Genomic DNA, 19591 nt, shown 5'->3' on the forward strand with positions numbered 1-19591 from the left:
GCAAACCGCTATTCTAAATGTAAGAGTGACACCTGCAGTTGGGCTCTGCACACTAGCACGCAAACATCTCGATTTAGAAAAATACATCCCTATTTTTGAATCGTGTTGTTACAGCCATACATATCTCCTGCTTAATTATCTTCGCGTACCCAGAATTTGCCTCTCCCCTTGGCAGCACAATCAGCCTCCACACCAGCATGAATCAGCTTTTCCTCGTATAAAGCAAACAGCCTGCCATGAAGTACATAAATAGCCTGGAAAATCTTCCCTGAGCTGCTCGGCTGGAGTCTCGCTGCCCATCGCTCACATACACGCAGATCTCTCCTCCACGAGCAGACACTGCAGAAGAACCACCTGCATGTTTGTGTCTGGAAAGCTCATCTCCACATTTCAAAGATTTAATCACTTTTCTGTTAATTGCAATATAAACTGTTACATTTGATATGAATAAGGGCCGGATAACTGGACTGGCTTGATGTCTCCCCTTTGCTCTCACCGCTCCCTCCTTGGTTTGGTTACCAGCTGGTGAGGGGCAGTAATGTGGGCACTGCACCTCTTCTTGCCCAGGCAGCACAGGAATTATTCTTTTTTCCTCATAATTTAAAGGCCATAATTTCTCAGGTTTGTTATTTTAAGAAAATGTGTTCAGATTAGTAATCTGAGGGCCACTTTTGGAGGCCTGACTCTCCAGTTAAAATTATGTATGAAAATCTCTACTTTAGTTTTTCGTGTTTCTCACAACACACTGTTTATTCAGCTTCTTTCCATATGCCAGAAGTTCTCTTTCAAAAGCAGAAAACAAACTGAAAGGTAAAACTGCTACTTTCCTGTAAGATGCTTTTTTTTTTTTTTTTTTCCTTTTATCATTAATTCTTTTGAGACACTTACAAAACAGATTCTAACCAGAACCTGTACTCATTTCATCCAAGCACAGCATGAATTTGGATCTCCTTTATGACTCTCAAGGCTACTTCTTCAGTCAGGTAAGCTCCTAGAACCCCACATATAGACATGTGTTCAAGTGAACAAAAAGATTTCTTTATAACTTTTGTCAATATTCTGCTGATTGCTAGTTGAGTAGCAGATGTGCTATGCTTAATGGTGCATAGACAAGAAGCATTCTCTAATCCCTAAATGAACTTCTTATCTCTAAATATACACAGGATAAGCTATCTAAACTCAATTTAGCAACTACACTATTAAATCTACCAGAACCAAACAGCAAAGGAATATTGCTAAAGCCAAGCACCTGTTAGCAAAAGAAAACAAGAGGCAAACAAAGAATCCTGGCAAAACAAAACACTGTTCACACTAGATCAAATGAAATCAGATAATAGTTCTACTTGGGTTCAAATCTATTATCAGTGCAACCTTAATCCCCAAGTCTTCCTTTCACAGGTGCATAGGTGGTTTTTAAGTCCTCTGCTGTGTCAGTGCCACAGGCGGTCACTTACGATTTGCTGCAGAAAAGTGAGTCGTCGCCAGATCGGACTTTTTAACTGCGTGTAGATGCTGACGGATCCATTATGGGACTTCAGAGGAGAGCACAAAAAAGAAGGCAGTGTCACCTGCTGGTTAGATGACAAAACTGGGAAGGACAGCAAAGGTTCCTGCTGCACAATTGCCTTTGTGATCCTGATACATAGTCTCACACCCCTGAATATCTTCACGTGGGAGCTGAGAGAGTTTGTTTTCATTTTGCTCCCAGGCAGGTTCTGAGGGAAGGATCGGCCTACCTGCTCTTCAGCAACAACTGCACACTCCTGTGTCCTGTGTGGAGGAGAAAGCAGGGTACAGGTGGGAAGAGATGAAGGAATGCCCATTTCACCTCTCAGCTGGCTTTCCTGAGAGAGACTTGAGGTCACAGCCACTCCTCAGCACACTTAGAGCCACCTGCAGCTCAATGAAGCCCGGCAGGTCCTACAGAAGATGCTGGGCAGCAGGCACCAAGCCTCTACAAACAAGGTCTCTTCCAGTTCCCTGGGCCAAAAGAAGACATCTGTAATATTTCCACACAAGTATTTTTTCCAAGTGGTCTACTATCTGCATAGAGGGATCAAGGAGGGGCAAGCTAGGCCCTGGCCCAGGCATGAAGAAGACCCCTTATGTTACAGGCCTAGTGGCTGCTGTGCTGAAGTAGAGAACCCTGAGGGTTCTTTTCTTTGGCACCAATGCCCACATCCTTCCTTCTTTCTCAAATCCACCTTAACTTAGACCCATGCAATCGAAAAATAGTACTAAAAAATTTATAGCTTGGCAGAGATCAGTCTGGGGTGTACCAAAATTCCAAACAAAATTACTGACAATCTTCTCCATGTGAAGAGAGATGTAGGTTAGATGTTAGGAAGACATTTTTCACTCAGAAGGCAGTGAGGTGCTGCCAAGGGTGCCCATAGAAACAGTGGGTATCCCATCCCTGGAGACCAGCTCAAGGTTGGATGGGGCTCTGAGCAGCCTGACCTGGTGCGGAGCAGCTTTGAGGTCCCCCCCAACAGAATTCTACGATCCATCAGCACATAGAAGAGAATACCAGCTCGAAGAAAGAACAGGTCTCCAGGCTGGAGCCAGAAATGAAGATAGAAACTTGTTGTAGAGGTACGTTTTTAAGATGCATTTTGTAGCATCTGCCTGTGTTTTCCCCAGCTTGTGCTTGTGGTATTGTCTTATCACCTTAGGAAAAGTGTTATAAAATCACATTAAAAAAAAAAAAAAAGGTAAAATATAATTTTAAAAGAAAAGGCTATGCATATGCAAAGTTGATTCAAATGCTTTCAGATTGCGCCATAGAAAAGCTGTGGCCTAGTTTTTGAAATACATATTTCACTTTATTTTGCACACAGCTGGGTTTATATTGGCACTCACACTAATATGCAAAATGCAGTATCTTGTATTCATGAATGACTCTTTATAAAATGCCAGGAGGGCACCTGCTTTCCTTTCTTTAAGTCTATACCGTGACAAAGAAGAAGCCTGTATTAATGGCCAGCTTCCAGCTCTGACCACAGCCTGGAGGGATTTATGCCAGCTGTACACAGGTTTGGAAGTAAACAACATGCCCCGGTCAAAAGGAGTTTCTTACACTCCACGGAAAGAGACTGCTAATGAGATGCAACATGCTGAAGGAGGGAGTATGCATCCCGTCCACACTATACTATCTGTGAACGGAGCTGTTACAAAGAAGGATACATACACTCAAGTGCATCGCACACATCTTGGTCCTATCCCCAGGAATAGACCTAACCCAGTATAATACATACACCACTCAGTCCACATAGTACTGCTGCAGATGTAACTAGCAAAGCTTCTGCTCATTCCCAGTGTTCCTCAAAGTTCAGGCTTAGTGCGGCTGTCAGAGCACTCAGCCAGTAATTAACAGTACCCTGGCAAGTTTTAAGTGGTGGGATTTGTTAAGAAGGTGTGCCCCCTCTCAGTGGTCTAAGTAGGAGGCCGGCTGTTGCAGCCATTCATCATCTTAACAAGTTGCTTTGTTTGCCAACCAGGACTGACAGAACTTCAGAACATGATGCAAAACTCATCCCTTTTAGGGGATTCTCCCCTCAGAAATATAATTACACGAGACATGTAGTGCTGTCTACACACATAGTTATAATGATAAAAAGTCTAAAAGAGATAAAGATACACTTCACAAACATTTGTGCAGACTTTGAATGTCAAACGGGAATTTTTAAAATTGGACTCATCTGGAAAATTATTTAGACCTAAGACTTATTTTTACATGGTTTAACACAAAGCAAAGAATTAGAAATTCAGCTGTTGACAGAAGTTGATTAAAAATGTGTTACAATATTCCTTCATTCAGCTTATTCAACTTTTCTGTGTTCTGAAAGATTGTACTGGAATGTGCTTTCTGGTTCTGATTTGGATTATTTTTCCCAACTAAAGAAGGGTACCACAACCTCAGTACGCACTTCTGAGGTAAGCAAGGTATAGCGAGGTCAAGTCAGACCTCATTTAAACAGGATGTTATTGTTGTCATGGTTTCCTAGCATTACTGTGCTGAGTTTCATGTTCCATCTGAACATCATACTGGAAAGAGACATATTTAATGGAGTATCATCCTCCATATTTGCTGAATGAAAAGCAATAGTTACGATACAGATATGAAAGAATGTGTATGTGTACAGTATTATTTGTACATTCTAATCAAACCTTAAAAAAGGCAAAACTTTTTTTTTAATTTAATTTATCGAAAATGTAACCATCTTTCTTCCATTGCCCAGCTTCAGAATTAAGTGTGCACTTTTTCCTACATCAGCAGTAAGCAGAACAAATAAGAAAACCTCAGCTGAGAAGCAAAACTGCTGCTGAACTGAGCTGTATTCACCCATTTGGCTTCATCGTCCTGCAGCAGCCCACCAAGGGCTTGGCACAGAGCACTTTGTCATTTCCATCAGGTATCAGAACAAGAGTTGTTTATTCGTGGACCAGTATAGCACACATAGAACATCACTCTTCCTGAAGAATTTAACTTGTAACTTGGAGGTCTTTCTCTTAATTGTTGAATTCCTAAGTAACCTCAGCAAGACAGCCACTCTGGATCTTCATTCACCCATCTGGAATGCACCTATTCTATTTATTTAGCCTACGGGTCATCAAGACAATATTTGCAATTAATTTGTTAATTAATTTGCAAAAGGCTTTAAGATAATCAGGTGAAATGTACTTACCTAAGTCCAAACTACACCACTGCCTAAATAACTAAGATTTCCACTCCACTGCTATCCTAATGCTATAGCACCTAGGTCACAGTTCTTCATTGAGGAATAACTCCAGAATCCCCAGTAAACTCTATTTCTTGGCTGATGGGATCCCCATCTAAAGAGCCTGTTCTCATTTTCTTTGTGATCTGGTGATGAGCATATGGAAGCAACCTAAAGATACTGCAGCACAACTATTCTTCTCAGCTCCTGTCCTACCTCAGACAGGACCCAGTCAACTCAGGATAGGTTTGCTCAGTACCATATAATATCTACTCCCACCCGTGCCAAAATCCTAGCACGCCTTTTGTATTCATGGTCTTCAATCACAACCTGCCTCTCAGAGACAACAGTTTTAAGCATGCTGATGTGGGAAGGGAAAATGCTGAACCTGTTGATCCTGTCCAAGAGAAATGCAGCTAAACCAGAAGATAGGAGGCAAAGACCTGGGTACTCTGAGGAGCCTTTGAGAGGGGCCTGGATAAGAGATGTGGAGAGCATACAGCATGGCAGATATTAACATAACCTTGTCCCACTTAAGTTTTGATTTTGCTTCCTCAGTTCAGTACTCCACGTGAGAAGAAAGTAGGTTGAGCTATCTTATAACAGGATTATTTAGAAAGCTATTGAGAAGATCTGACAGGGAATGGGATCACCATAGGACACATCCTATTCCATAGTACAAGTATAAATACTTATTTTTCTATTACAGAAATCAATCTGGAAGTACTTTTCATGATCAGTTACCAAGGTCTATGCAACCTCCAGGTTTTTATTTCACTTTGTTGCATAAGAGCCAGCTCTCAAAAGGCAGTGAATTTGGATTCTGCTCTGTGCTTAGATTACCTATCTTCTATAAATCAAAGTAGCACTTCAGTGCAATGCTATATGCTGGGGAGGAACAACACACTGCCTTCTGCTACTTTGCAAGACTAACATGCTTCTCTTTCATCTGAAGTTGTAGGATATCCTACACAAAGACAATTATATTTCTTTTTCCATCAAAAGGAAACAAGAAGGTTTTTTTTTTCATTTACTGTGGAAACTGAGCTTTAAAAATGTTTTTTCCATTAAAAATTAAAATCCTTCAACCTTATTGTTACAAAGAACCCAAATGCAAGTCATGCAACAGCCTCACTCATGCAAATAGTGTCTTCCCTAATTTTTAGACAACATTCCATGTGAAAACAATTGGAGCTTCGACAACCAGAAAAAAATTGGAAGTTGGAAACAAAAAAAAAAAAAAAAGAAATCAATCCCATCATTGCATTCCCTATCCTTGTTTACAGGCTGGATGGACCATACATCTGCATCATTAGTTCGCAGGGCCAGAAGTTGAGAAGTAGTACACTCTGAATTTATTTTCAGATATGCTATAATTAAAATACCACACCAAAAAAAAAAAAAAAGAAAAAGCATTGTACATTGTACACACCAGTGTGTTAGTAAACTATGAAGCTTGTAGACCATATATAAGTAAATGGAAAGATGAAGACAGGATCAAACAGCTGATAGTCAGAATAGCAAAAAGGCTTAGAGCTTCTAAGATCTTTTAAGATCTGTATTTTTCCTGGGGAATAACCACTACGTGCATATATTTTCAAAAGACAAAATAAGATGTAGTATGCTTCTAATAAAAACTGTACCAAATTGACCATTACTATTGTTTTCCTCTTCTGGAAGAGTATTCAAACAGCACGTACATGTGACTTCATCTTTCACATGCTATCCTGAGAATTAATTTACAGCAAGATGCAAAGACAATACAAATGTATGTGATACAAAACCAAGATGGGAAAGCTAGTGTATGAGTTCAAAGAGAAGCGTGGTTCATACTTAAAGTAAAATCCAGTGGAACAATTTTAACTTATCTTCTATGTCAGAATTACAAAACATTCTCGAACGGTAACAAGCAGTATTCATGAAATGTCCAATAATCACTACTATCATTTCATACACAAGGTTGAAGCAAAGAGTCAATGTAGCCCAGTCAAGGTTGTGTAGCTGCATACAATTCAAGATTAGAATTCAGATATGACTTTGCTGGGAGCCAATCTTTCCAACAAACTGCTCCATATCACAGTATCAAGTTACAGTGGTTTTGTTTTTTAACGCATTATAGATTTTTTTCTTAGACAGTCATAGCAACTTTGAAATGACTGCCTCTAATTCTGAAGGGCAGTAAACAACTATTTCATAAAAACAGGAAGCATCCTGTAAAGCCAACATAAGCTGCACAGGAACAGATGACTCTCACAATTGTTTGAAATGGTTTGGTTTTCATTAAGGCCAGCGATGCTGGATTGTTTTACGCAGCTCAAGTAACTGCAAGTAACAAATGATTAATTTGAGGTAATCTAAATATTTATCATATTCAAACATCAAAAGTAACAAAAGGTTAATTTATCCCCATTACAAATAAAAGTAGAAGCCAATGATGGATGTTCATATTATCTTTGAAAAATTAATGGTCCAGAAACGAAAAGCAACTATTTTTGGCAATTGAAAGTCCAAGAAAATCAAATGTAAATGTATTCTTAATGCTTAAAAAAAATTAAAAAAAAAAAAAAAAGAAAAAAAGAAAAAGGAAAGTCCTAACAGTACAAGATCAAGCTTATTGGTTTGACTTTATCTGCAAAGACAGAACATCTGGTGTGCTTCTGGCTAGACAGGTCTTATTCAGAACAACACTACAGAGACTACAAACCAATTCCTACACCTTCAGAACAAACAAATGCAACTTAGGTTATATCACTGCATTAAAAAAATAAAAATGGTCAGAGTGGAGATTCTCCAGAATTAAAACTGCATTTTCATACAATGAAATTTGTGATTTAAAGAGAAAGAAAGCCTGTCAAGGCTTGAAGAAATTTATTGTGCTTATATCAACAACTGGAAATACATAAACTGTATCAATTCAATTTTTGGTTATTCACCAAATGACTCAAAGTTTTAACATGCACAACCTAAAAGCTCACAGGAGACTTTTGTTGTGTTTTGCTCTGTTTTAATTAAGGACAAAGAATCTATATAGAGCATTAATTTGTGGATTTGTTGGTGAACTACTACATATTTCAACTCAGTTTAAAAAAAAATCAGTTAACAGATTGTCCTAAGGGAATAGCCCCAGAAAAATTTAATGATAGCATTTGTACAATTTGTCCACAGAAAATGACCTAGCATGACTTAAAATGTGGTCAGATGGAAAGGAATAATCTTTCTCCTGTAAATGCATTCAAAAGCACAACAGTAAAACAGGCTACTGAGACTGCTTCTAAGTGCTTGTTTCTGTTTAAGGTTGTAAGAATCCCTTTTTCACTATTTAGACAGAAAGTACACTACTACACAGAGAAAAACAGTACCCCTAGATGAGATACTGCCTTTAGTGGTCAGAGGGATCATTAGGGTAGAGAAAATCCACACACACTGTTCTGGATGAAGATAAGAAACAGTAAGAATAATCACTAATAACTCTAATATCCTGCACGAGCAGATGGCACAAACTATCAAATGCTTTATCAGTCTTTCTGTTTCTTACGTGGTGATGGATAAAAATTATACATGATAAACTGTCACTGAAACAATGAATGCTTCCATCCATCACTCTGGTCTTCTCTTATTCCAATCATGTGATTGAGTTGAATCAAGTTTATGACATCTTGGCAGGGACATTCCTACAGAAGCTAATATCTAGACTGAATACATGAATAATGCATTTATTCCCCATTAAAAAAATTAAAAAAGGTTGATTTTGAGGACAAGGCATCTGCATTTCACTTCATTGAACCAATCCACTGTGAAATATTTCAAAATCACCAGATCATTAACAAAAATTTCAAAATGTATCTGCACTAACCTTTATATCACTGTTTAAAACAGTATTGGTTCTCAAGATACAATAATTTCTCTTTTTTTTTTAAACAGGATTACCCAAAATAAAGAAAATTTTACTTTAAGATTACAAGTTAAAAATCTAATAGAAATTCTTCATGGAAGCTGCAGACTCCTCTCTCCCCACACACTGAACAGTCTTGGCACAGCGTCCAGGCATGGCCAGCTCTCTGCTGGGGGCAACGTTCTTGGCTGTGAAGGCAGAGCGTGCCCTCTGTCACTCATGGCGAGTAGTCCTGTCCAACTGTCTCTTTTCGACAACTTTATCATCAATCTCTTTATTAACAGCTCCGCTGCAGACTGAGAACACAAACAAGGACAATGCGCATGCCAGATTTCTGGAAGGCACACAGCACCAGACACCATGCAGGGCAAGGTTTCAGTAAATCCAAACCAGAAGCTGCAACTCAAAATTCTCACATGCTGTTTTGAGGAGCAACCTGCATTCAATTCAGAAAAGGAAAATGAAACAAACCCAACTTACTCTGCTGGGAAAGGTAAGGAGGATGGAAAAGATAAAAAAGTGTTCTCCAAACATTAACACCCCCCCCCCCCAATCCAGTTTTAACACCGTATGAAATGTACTGTCAATTAAGAGAACACGACCAAACATTCTGTTCAACTCCAATAACTGTAGCTGCTTTAGGTTAGCATATTATCATTAAGTAAAGCAGAACACAGAAATAATCTCAGATTAATCGAAAACTTTCAAGTGTAGAATTTAAGCATGCAAAACATTTACTTAAGTAGCCTTATTGAAGAAATTTACTTTTCAAAAGATGAACATAAAATGCAGTCATAAAATAGATGTGCTAGCTTGCAAGCAAGGCAGAAAAAAAAGACATTTGCACTTGCAAGCTGTCCAGTATCTGTGCGGGCCATAGTTATTGGGCAGTTTAAATGCATTGGCTATTTTCTCAAGTTTAAACAAATAAATGCAGCTTTACTTAGCCAGCAGGTTGAAGTTTTTATAACCATACGTCAAAAGTAAATTTCCTCTTTATCCTCTCCTATTACTTGTCTGGATTCAAGTTATTATTTAAAGATAGAAATTTACTGCAAAACCAAACATTATAATATCTGCATACACTAGGAACTATTAGGAAGCTACATTTAAATTGTGTAATTCAATACCTCGCAAGCTTATAAGGTAAAGATTAAGCAAAGTGTGTCATATTCTTAGTGTATTTGAACATTCCACTAGAAAACAGGAGTCACAGAATTAAGGTCATTACAAAAATTAAAAAGACATGCTGAATAATGAATTAACCAGATCATAGTTACTGTGTGGAAGGAAGGGGGGGGGGGGGGGGGAGAGGGGAAAACCACTAAAACAAAAAAACCACCCCAACCCACACCTAAAGACAGCATCCCAGAATTTAATCAGAGCACTACAAATTATCTGTGCCTAAATTTTAATAGAAAACCATTAAAGCTTAAATATCCAAAAAAACAGATGGGACATTCAGCAGTGGATCGTTGTATTATATTTTTCATAATAAAATGTGCCCTCTGAAGTCTGATATCAAAGTTCGCATTCCTTTGGTGATGACAGCAGCAGATGTTTGATGTTTGTAGATATTTCAAATTATTAGTTTGAACTTTGTAGACGTATCTAACTGCATCTGCCTCTATCAACAAACCCAAGATGCTTTATTTCTATTAAACAGATCCTTAATTCTACTAGGATGATTAAAGTAAAATAGAAAATAGTTTTCAGTGATGTTCTTGCATTATGACCACTGAAATCTTTACAAAGTGAACCTATCAAGTACAAAGTTAATGTACTGTGTACAGACAGAAGTGTACTATCAAGATATGCACTTCTTTACATGATAAAAATTTGGTATTATTCAGCAACTATGATGTCAAGAAGAGATTAATGTACTTGACCAGTGTATTTACAAATTCACATAAGGCACACCAGACTCAATTTAAACATGTGAAATGCCTTTTGTAACAGCATATGCAATAAAAACACGCTGTATACAGCCAATGGTTTCTCTAGCATTTTTTCTAGCACTGAAGTTTAGATTCTGGCTTCAGTAACATCTAGCACACTCTTGCCATACAGTCTTCTTTTCATTATTCTAGTTGAAGTACTCACCTTTTACTGTTTGTTAAAATTGGTTCTCTCGCTATGATACACATACTATCACTTGATACTCTCTACTTCTCAGTACACGTGACTACTAGTGTCAATATATTGTAGTTAAAAACACACCAAAACAAGGCTTGCACACTACCTACAGTAAGGAAACAATTTTAGCTAAAATCTATCAATTCAGAAGTCTGATTCAAATCAGCATGCCTAAAGCTATCTGTTAGAACCACAGCTTATTAGCATTAATTATTCTGGCTATAACAGTAATTTTCCATGTCATCTTTGCAGATCCTTGAGAGTTCATGAACTTCCTTGTGGAGGTTCACGACACGTAACTCAGAACAAACCTACTGAAGCCTATGGCCGGTAGGATGAGAAGCACTGAAAAGAAATCTGCAGATCTACTTGCAGATTTTTATTGGTTGCAGAGAACAGAAGAGGAATTAAAGCCATAAATAACATCAGCTGTGATGAAAGGGAGAAGGGATGGGCAAGATATAAAGATGATGAATCTCTTCTAAATAAGACAAGCAATTGCATGCTGTGAAAAATATATACAACACAAAGGTCCATTGTTTTAGGCAGGGTAATTATAATATGAAGACCATAATCATCAGTGGTTTTAGCAGTTAAAGAAATTTTAGTCAAAGGGAGGCTACTTAAAGTTACTCACATCAAGCATTTGGAGGATCGGGCTCATGCTGATACAAAGATCAATCAAGCGATGCACAGTTATCTGCAATTTGTACTTTTATTTCAAGGCAAGCTTATACTGTTTGACAAGAAACAGTGCCATCTGCTGACAAAAGAAGTAGTAGCAGGAAAAGCAAGTAAAGACATCAACACCGTTACTTTTGCCTTAATAAAATTAGTTCCAACTTCTAAAGAAAGTGCATCCCCAGAGTGTTTAAGCACATTTCTTCCAGTATTGTCTAATCCTAATCAGAAGATGAGGAAGTTCTTAAAATGTTCTGGCAAATCGCAGCTCCATCCTCAAGCCCACTGCACAATCCACAGCCTCTCCCTTTCACAGACTACAACCCAACATCCTGTTAAGTGTTACTTTCTACATACAACATGCTTACTTACAAAATGCTGATTTATGCTGTATTTTTTAGACCATGTATTTGTATTAGCAGAAAAGTCAGGAGCCAAGTATGAACTCAGAGTAAATCCACTTCTTTACATTCAGAAAAATGAGGCAACTATGGGATTGTGCTGTTTTTTATTGTGTTTTCAATGGAGAAATACATCATCTGTTTACAAAATAGCTCTTGAAAAATACAAGGAGTACAGATACTATAAAACAAAGCAAACTCCAGTCATGAGACACTACGTACATCATGCGAAAGCAACAGTCTGATCTCCAGGTTATGAAAACTAGAATTAAAAAGTCACTATACAGAAAAGTTCCAAGTTCCCAGCTTGGCAAAACTTGGGTGCAGTTACATGAAACGTTTAATAAAATGAAAAAGATTTTTTTTTGATGTGTAAACAAAATGACAAGACTAAAATTGTGCCTGGCAATTTCGATCTAAATTCCATAGCTACACAAAATACACAGACACCTTGTACACTTCAACTGTTAATATAACCTTCTTTGGGAGGTGGACAACAGCAGGCTGCACAGGGCAAGGAAAAGTGAAGATTTGTATACTAGACTTCTTAGACAAATGGCAAAAGAAAACCTTCAGTTACTGCACAGCCTAAGTAGAAGATAAGCTACACTCTGACTTTGGAGAATTAATTTAGAAGGATAAGGGGAAGAGTGTAAGTAATTTAATTTTAACATGAAAGATGCATGTGTAAAGAGGATGGAGCACAATGGGAGAAGAGAGTTCATAAAACATGCTAATCAAAGTATGGGAATATGATTTGATATCCCACGTATTTCAGACTAAGTAACAGTAACATGAAGTTTGTTATCTACATTTGTTATTACCACTGATATCCCTCATACTCCTCAATACTGCTGTTCTTTGCCATGAGAGATTCAGTTCTTTCAAAAGAAACAGTTGTTACTTATCTTTTTTATAGGACTGCAGAACAAAAAAATAGGAGTAAGAGAGTTTAGTAGATGTCAAGTGCTTACTAGGAATATGATTTTTAAAAATTCAATGTTGTTCAGTATATGTAAAACTATTTCTGATTAGCCATCTAAAAACAAAACCTTTAAAATTCTTGGGGAAAAATCTTTTCTCCTTTATTTAAAATCTGAACCTTTTAAATGCATACAGAACTTTCATGGAGTGTACAAAAATCATCTCATATTTTAGTGATTCAAAGGCCATCAAGACAGGTGTTACATTTCACAGGCACACATATTTACTTAAACACTTCAGTGATGGGACAAACTTTTGAATTTGTGCCTACAGGCCACAAGGCATTATGATTACATAAGGGGAAACAAAAAACAAAAAACAATATTATGGTCTGGCTTGTTTTTATTTTGTATAACTATTGTCCTATACGGTGCATACAAGCTGCAATAAAAACCCCAACACTAAATGCAAAAGCTTTTCCCAAGAAATACAATAAAGAGCTCAAAAAGGAAATAAGTTTGATTAGTTCAAAGGAAAGTTTATTTGCTGTTTGACTGCTGAACTGTATGCACCTTAAAACAATCCTATAAATAAAAGTAGACAACATCTTAAGTCCCACCAATACCAAAAACTTCCCAATTACTTCCTCAGCATATGTCTCATTACCCCAGGATTGGACATTCCACTTGAAAGGCTTACTGCTGTTTGATGGCAGTTGAACTAGATATACTATACACTTTGTCTTCAATGTATAGCAGGTCATAGATCATCATCCCATTTGCAGATCACTACTGGAGATTCTTCAATAAAATGAAAACGCATCAGCTGAAGATCTAAGATTAGTCATACTCCAATAAAAAAAAAGTACATAAAAGTGCATTTAAGGGATTCTTATGCCAGTTTTATCTCAACTTTGAAACAATGCATCAAACAAATTCAATCAGTATGTCAAAGATGGATACAAATAGTGTTCATGTTTTTAAAGGCAGTAATCCTTTGAAATCTTTAATGCAACTGTTGCTAACACATTAATAGTACTCCTGGCTTCACAAACTAACCTGGACTTCCAATCAAGTGGTGACTTTAGTCCAGAAAGGGAAGTGCACAAAATATACCTAAATCCATTTCCAATCACGTTCTACTCTTGCACTCTCTGTCCTCCTTTTTTTTTTTTTTCCTAGTATTAGAAGACAACAGGTTGAGTTGGCAGATATTGTTTATGGACCCCTGAGGTTGTTTTTACCGGTTCAATCTCAATTTTATCGAATTCTTGATAACAGGAATAGGATTTGCAGGGAGAGCAGGGATATCTGAAAGATCTGTACTGGGTGTTTTCTGAAAAGAAAAGAAGAAGTTTCGTTGTATTTTAACTGTAAATTACAGGAATATTGTAGAAATTGGCACCAACGTTCAACAACAAATCAAATCTTCAGGAGTAATTCAAAATATACCAAGATTAGGATAATTACAAACTATAAATACAGAAACAGATATTCCCTTTGGCTACAACGCCATTTTTAACAAAAATCTGTGCAACTTTCTCTTTTGAAGCACACATTTCCTTTTTCCTCAACTGCAAGAAATTAGGAGGTGCTGCAGAGAAAGCTCAGTCTAATAAGAATCCGTATCATAATAAAGACATAATATCCACGTCATAAGGTAGACATCTACTATCACATGAAGATGTTTAATATTTCAAGATTGCTATGAATAACTCAGTAACTCTGTAACACTCTTCCAGATTGATGATGAGATAGCTGTCCCCTATGCAATTTGTGTCTGTACATTTATGCTTCAGATTGTCTAAGTATACTTATAGGCCAAATTTCCAAAATGAATTAAAATAGATTAACATGGAAAAGGTATGATAAAACACTGCTACTGACTAGGAAAAGAATCCCACACTGAAAATAATCTGAACACTTTTGTTTCCCTTAAGAGAATTAAATCCTGTTCGCCAAAGTTGTTTATGAAGCCAAATAAAGGAAAATGCAGAAAGCAAACACTCAATATTCCATACAATAAATTAATTTCTTATATGCTTAAGAAGCCTCTATTTTTAAGCTGGTATCTTTTTTTTTTCTTCCACTTCTACATATTTTACTTGACATCACAATAATCCAGTTGTTATTTATTACTTCACATAATTTAACAGAAAATGTTTTCTTATATTCTGAATGTCCAAAATTAGTATAAAACACATTTCACACATGGGAAAAACTGCATTAAAGTGACTACTCTGAACTGTTGCTTCATTAAAGTGAATCAGCAGACTACACTGACTGACACGAAAGCAAAACACAATCTCACAAAGATTCACAACACAATAGCTCCTTACACTCCTTCACCACAGTGAAGTGAGATAGCTGGTTAATGAACTATCAGATCAGATACTCTCTCTCCCCTCATACCAAATATCAGAATCCGAAGCTACATTTCTCACACTTTCAAACTCTACCAGGACATCTTTGATGAGCAGCTATTTAAAGCTTTTTTTTCTTGTTTGAAATGATTATTCTTTGATGTGCAAAGCACAAAGGAATAAACTGAGCCCCTTGCTTTGAAGGCACAATTCAGAAGAGCGAATCCAGCTTCGGTCAGTTTGTATGGCAAGCCATACATATTTAGCTACAATGCGTATTAAATAAGATCAATGATCATCTAAAACACAATAATTGTGACAGTAACAACAGGCAACTTTATTTTCATTTTGATATTTTCAACACAGACCAACAACTAGAAATAGAAATCCATTGTTTCCAAAGTCAGTACCTGAGGAGCTTGCAAAGTTGTCTGAAGATGTTCCATTTGGGAATTAATATTCAATTCTGTCTCCATTAGCTCCTAAAAATAAACAGAAGAGGAATCATCTGGCCTTGCTGAAGTCCAGAACAGATGATAACAGTGCATCTTCGCTTGTCCACTACCAGAGTTAAAAAGCAACAAGGCAGGTCAGGCAAGACCTGGTTTTGATGAAGTCATACTGTTTTCCCAGATCAGCTCCCTCTCTTCCAGGTATCTTTTCTTCCAGAAGGACCTACTCCGTGAACTCAGCCGGCACAGAGATGTGGCTGACAGGTCATGGATCATCCTTTCTACTTTTCTTAAAACGAGCGACACTGCCTTTGTTCTGCTGTCCAGGGATTTCACCTGATCACCGTAATTTTTCAAATATCACTGAGGGTGGCTTGGCAAGTACATCAGCCAGTTCCCTCAGGACTCTGGAATGCATCTCGTTGGGACCCATAGAATGTTGAAGTTCCTCGAGCCTGATCTTTATTTACAGCAGGACAGGCATCACTCCCCACCTCTCACCTTCTCAACCATCCACTCAAAGGTTCTGTGTGACAGTCACTAGCGAAGACTGGGGCAAAAAAGTTGCAGAGAACCTCAGCCTTCTCCTTTTCTGTTGTTACTAGCCGGACTGCATTGCTCACTGCGGGGGACACATCCACCTGCACTTTGCTCTTCTAGTTGATATACCTATAGAAGCCTTCCTTAGCTTTCTTTGTGCCCCCTGACAAGTCCAGTTCCAGCAGGGTCCTGGTTATCTTGACCTCATCTCTACAGCCTAGCAGCATCCCTATACTCCTCCCAAGTTACTTATCCATGCTTCCACTGCTTCTGCATTTTCCTCTTGCTCTTCAGTTTGACCAGTACATGAAAGAATGTTATGCCCACTAGGAATCTGACAGCAAAACAAGCCACTTCACTTCTCATTTGTCCCTTGTTAAACCACCCGTAACTTTTAAGCAGAATTTTATAGGAAAATATTGTATGCCACTCAATTTATTAAAGAGAAAGTGCAGTATCAGATTAATAAGATGAATGTACTTCTTACAAATTTGACTGCTTTTCCACTATTATAAATTGAGTAAGTTCCTTCAGAGCTATACAACTAAGCTGAAGTCACTGAATTCAGTTCATGAACAGCTGAAGATCAGGACTAACTTCTGATGCAAACAGTTCAGAAACTGTTTCAAGAACAGAACATCAATTTCATCACTCAGTAATGTTTTTTAGCAGCCCCTCTACACTTATCACTACAGGCCAAATTAACCTAAATCCCTACATATAACCTCATCTTCTTGCCCCACTACAGTTTTCAAAACTAGGAGACTGAAGATATTTTAAGAATTGTTTGTTGAAAAAGAAGCCAGAAAGGTTAAATTCATTAAGCTCACTTGTACAAAGGTTACAAATAAATACCATGTTTTTAAATTCACATTTACACAGATTTGTTACCATGCAAATTGATGGTGAGTATAAGTCTAAATTCACCATTCCACCAGAATAGTTTTCCTGCTACTTTAGTAGATTAAATCAGTTTTTTGTATGATCACATGAATGTCAGAGTCACTTTTTCAGTGGGACATTCAGCAGGACTGAATGACTAATAACAGATCAGTGGGACATTCTCCTTTTAATGAAAGCCTGTAATTTAAAACTGTATGAAATAACAAGCCACACCCTACTAAAACAGGTGCATTTCAAAGCAGAAAAAAAGAAGCCTATGTTAGTTGAGAAGTTCATTCCCCCATGTCCTACCATACAAATTAAGGACATAAGATTTAGAGAAGACTACAATAAAGCCTAACAGGATTACCTACAACTTGTATAATGATGTGTATCCAGAGGATCTGTTTTCGACATTAGGATTAAATGCTTACAGCCATTTCTGCCTTCACCTGTCTCGAGTTTAAAGCGATTTCAAGGTGACTAAATAAGATTTTTCACTGAAGGGTGTGGAAATTAAACCCACGTATTAACGCACTATTAGTTATTTTAATTTCTAGGAATATTTTCCACAGTATTCCAAGGCTAACAAGGTACTGTTTTTTTTGTTGCACACGTAAGTGGTTACCACAAAGCTAAGGACATACTGTCACCCTTGCTACTTGCAGTAAGCAACAATATATCCTGGCAATTAACAAGACAATGTAGGGGCACGCCTGGATCTTTGAAAGTCCCCAGAGGCCTTGCTACAACTGCATAAAGTACTTCAGCTATCAAGAAGACTTTATATAGCACCATTCATTTCCCCACAGCCTAAAGCATGGGCAAGTAAGCAACCAGATTTTTATATGCTATGCATAATGAAGTGTGAACAACCAGCAAAAAAATAAAAATAAAAAATCACTATCTACTGTCCTACGAGTCAATGCATGGGGTGAAGGTAACCTAATATGAGGTAACATACTGCAATTTGTTAACAAAACTTTTGAAGAACAACATATATATGAATTTGATGTCTTTAATGGAGTGTCTATACTGCATATACAAGTACTACCAGTCACTTCTAGGGAAAAAAAAACACTGATATTTCATAAGAGCTGCAATTAACGCAGACAAAATTATATAGAGCAGAGATAAATACCTTTGTTTCAGGCTCGTTCACATCTATACAGCTAGTATTTTCACTTATTTCATCCTGCTGAAATGCACAGAAAACCAGAAATTGTTAACAATAATGAAAAAGTTAGTTAATAAAACAAGAAAATACATGGAAACAGAATTAACTGCAAGGTGTAACATATTATAAATTGCTTTGAAGATTAGAATTCAGAATCTAAGTATTTTTGTTGATGCAGCTTTTTTTGCCACGTGATGAGTATCAGCATAATACAGAACAGTAACACCTTAGTAAGTTGAATACATAAAGACGATGAAATCAGAGTAGGAAATATGCAAGCTAACAAAGTATTCGAAATCTGGAATATGAGAATCAGTACTCAGCAGAAATTAATATTCCCTATTATTAGTTTTGGACCCTCCAATGCTACAATCTCAAAATCTCAAATACCTCTTCAATTTTCATTTTCTTGGGAGAATCTTCGTTATGGGTAGAAGATGCCCTTTTCACTGCTGTGACAGGGCTAGGTGTTTTTGTTGCAACATTTCCTGAAATTCTGGGTGGTGGATTTAATAGATGTACCGAGGAAGCAATTCTAGAGATGGTAGGCTTTGGTGGTGGAGAAATGGCTGGTTGTGTGGCAGTTTGAGGAATGCTTTCATTTGAAGAACCTACAAGCAAATAATTTTAAGAGCTTCAGCAAGATTACTTCAGACAAACATTTCAGTTTCCAGTCACTAGTCTATACTATCATTAATCAAACAGGCTTCAAGGAAGTGGAGAAGTTGGTGGTAAAAGCATTCATTTGTAAGAGCAAATGTTTAGTTTCAAGCTCATTCTAAAAAGAAAATTCACATATCAGACACAAGGTAGTGATACCAGTGACACTCTGCTAGGCCTAATTAGCCCTGCTAAACAGCAGATTATTACTAGCCAGGTGAAGCTCTGCCCTCATATATCTATAATGTTCTTGGTACCTGAAGTGTTACTGCTTCCATACTCAGCCACATATACGTTGCCTATGAATGCCTTAAATCAAATCTAAGGCAAATCTGATACTCCTTTTTTCACAGAAGCCCTGAGTTTATCACTGCTCAGGCCCAGAGTACTATGAAGTCAGAGAGAGCAAGATAACCACCTGACATTCTCTACATCATTTTGAAAAATGTTCCACTTGACAAAGTAATACCTCACCAGCTGCCTATCTCAAAACAATAAGCATATATATATGTATGTTTTTCCTCTATTCCAGGATGAGAAAAAATTACACACCTACTCATATTAACGCACTTGTGACACAATAAAAGAAATTACAATCATATGACTCCACCATTCTACATTTCTGAGACTGATCCTTTTGGAAAGGATAACCAGTTGCAGACCCTTTTGCATCTGCCTTGCTTCATATATACAGCTAAAGTGTACATGAGCAAACAAAAGAATAATCAGACACTGCTGCACAAATGTTTTGCCATGATTTCCC

General features: G+C 37.3%; 1 protein-coding gene across 4 annotated transcripts in view; it reads right to left on the reverse strand.

Moving 5' to 3' along the window:
- Positions 1–11910: 11910 nt before the first annotated feature.
- The window catches only part of PAPOLA (poly(A) polymerase alpha), a 39574-nt gene continuing 31893 nt past the window's right edge, over positions 11911–19591 (reverse strand). For 2 of the 4 annotated variants that reach the window (XM_065750580.1, XM_065750571.1), the window contains exons 19-22: positions 18559–18779; positions 18133–18186; positions 15528–15599; positions 11911–14090 (exon numbers count right to left, since the gene is read on the reverse strand). In XM_065750580.1, the coding sequence (XP_065606652.1) occupies positions 13995–14090; positions 15528–15599; positions 18133–18186; positions 18559–18779 (443 nt within the window). In that variant the 3' untranslated portion in view covers positions 11911–13994. Of the gene's footprint in view, positions 14091–15527; positions 15600–18132; positions 18190–18558; positions 18780–19591 lie in introns of all 4 variants that reach the window. The other 2 variants (XM_065750563.1, XM_065750555.1) reach the window with 1 other exon arrangement.

This window comes from Cyrtonyx montezumae, unplaced genomic scaffold, assembly GCF_038088225.1.
Source record: "Cyrtonyx montezumae isolate F1298 unplaced genomic scaffold, pur_monq_1.0 scaffold_10, whole genome shotgun sequence".
In the NCBI taxonomy this organism is placed as follows: domain Eukaryota; kingdom Metazoa; phylum Chordata; class Aves; order Galliformes; family Odontophoridae; genus Cyrtonyx; species Cyrtonyx montezumae.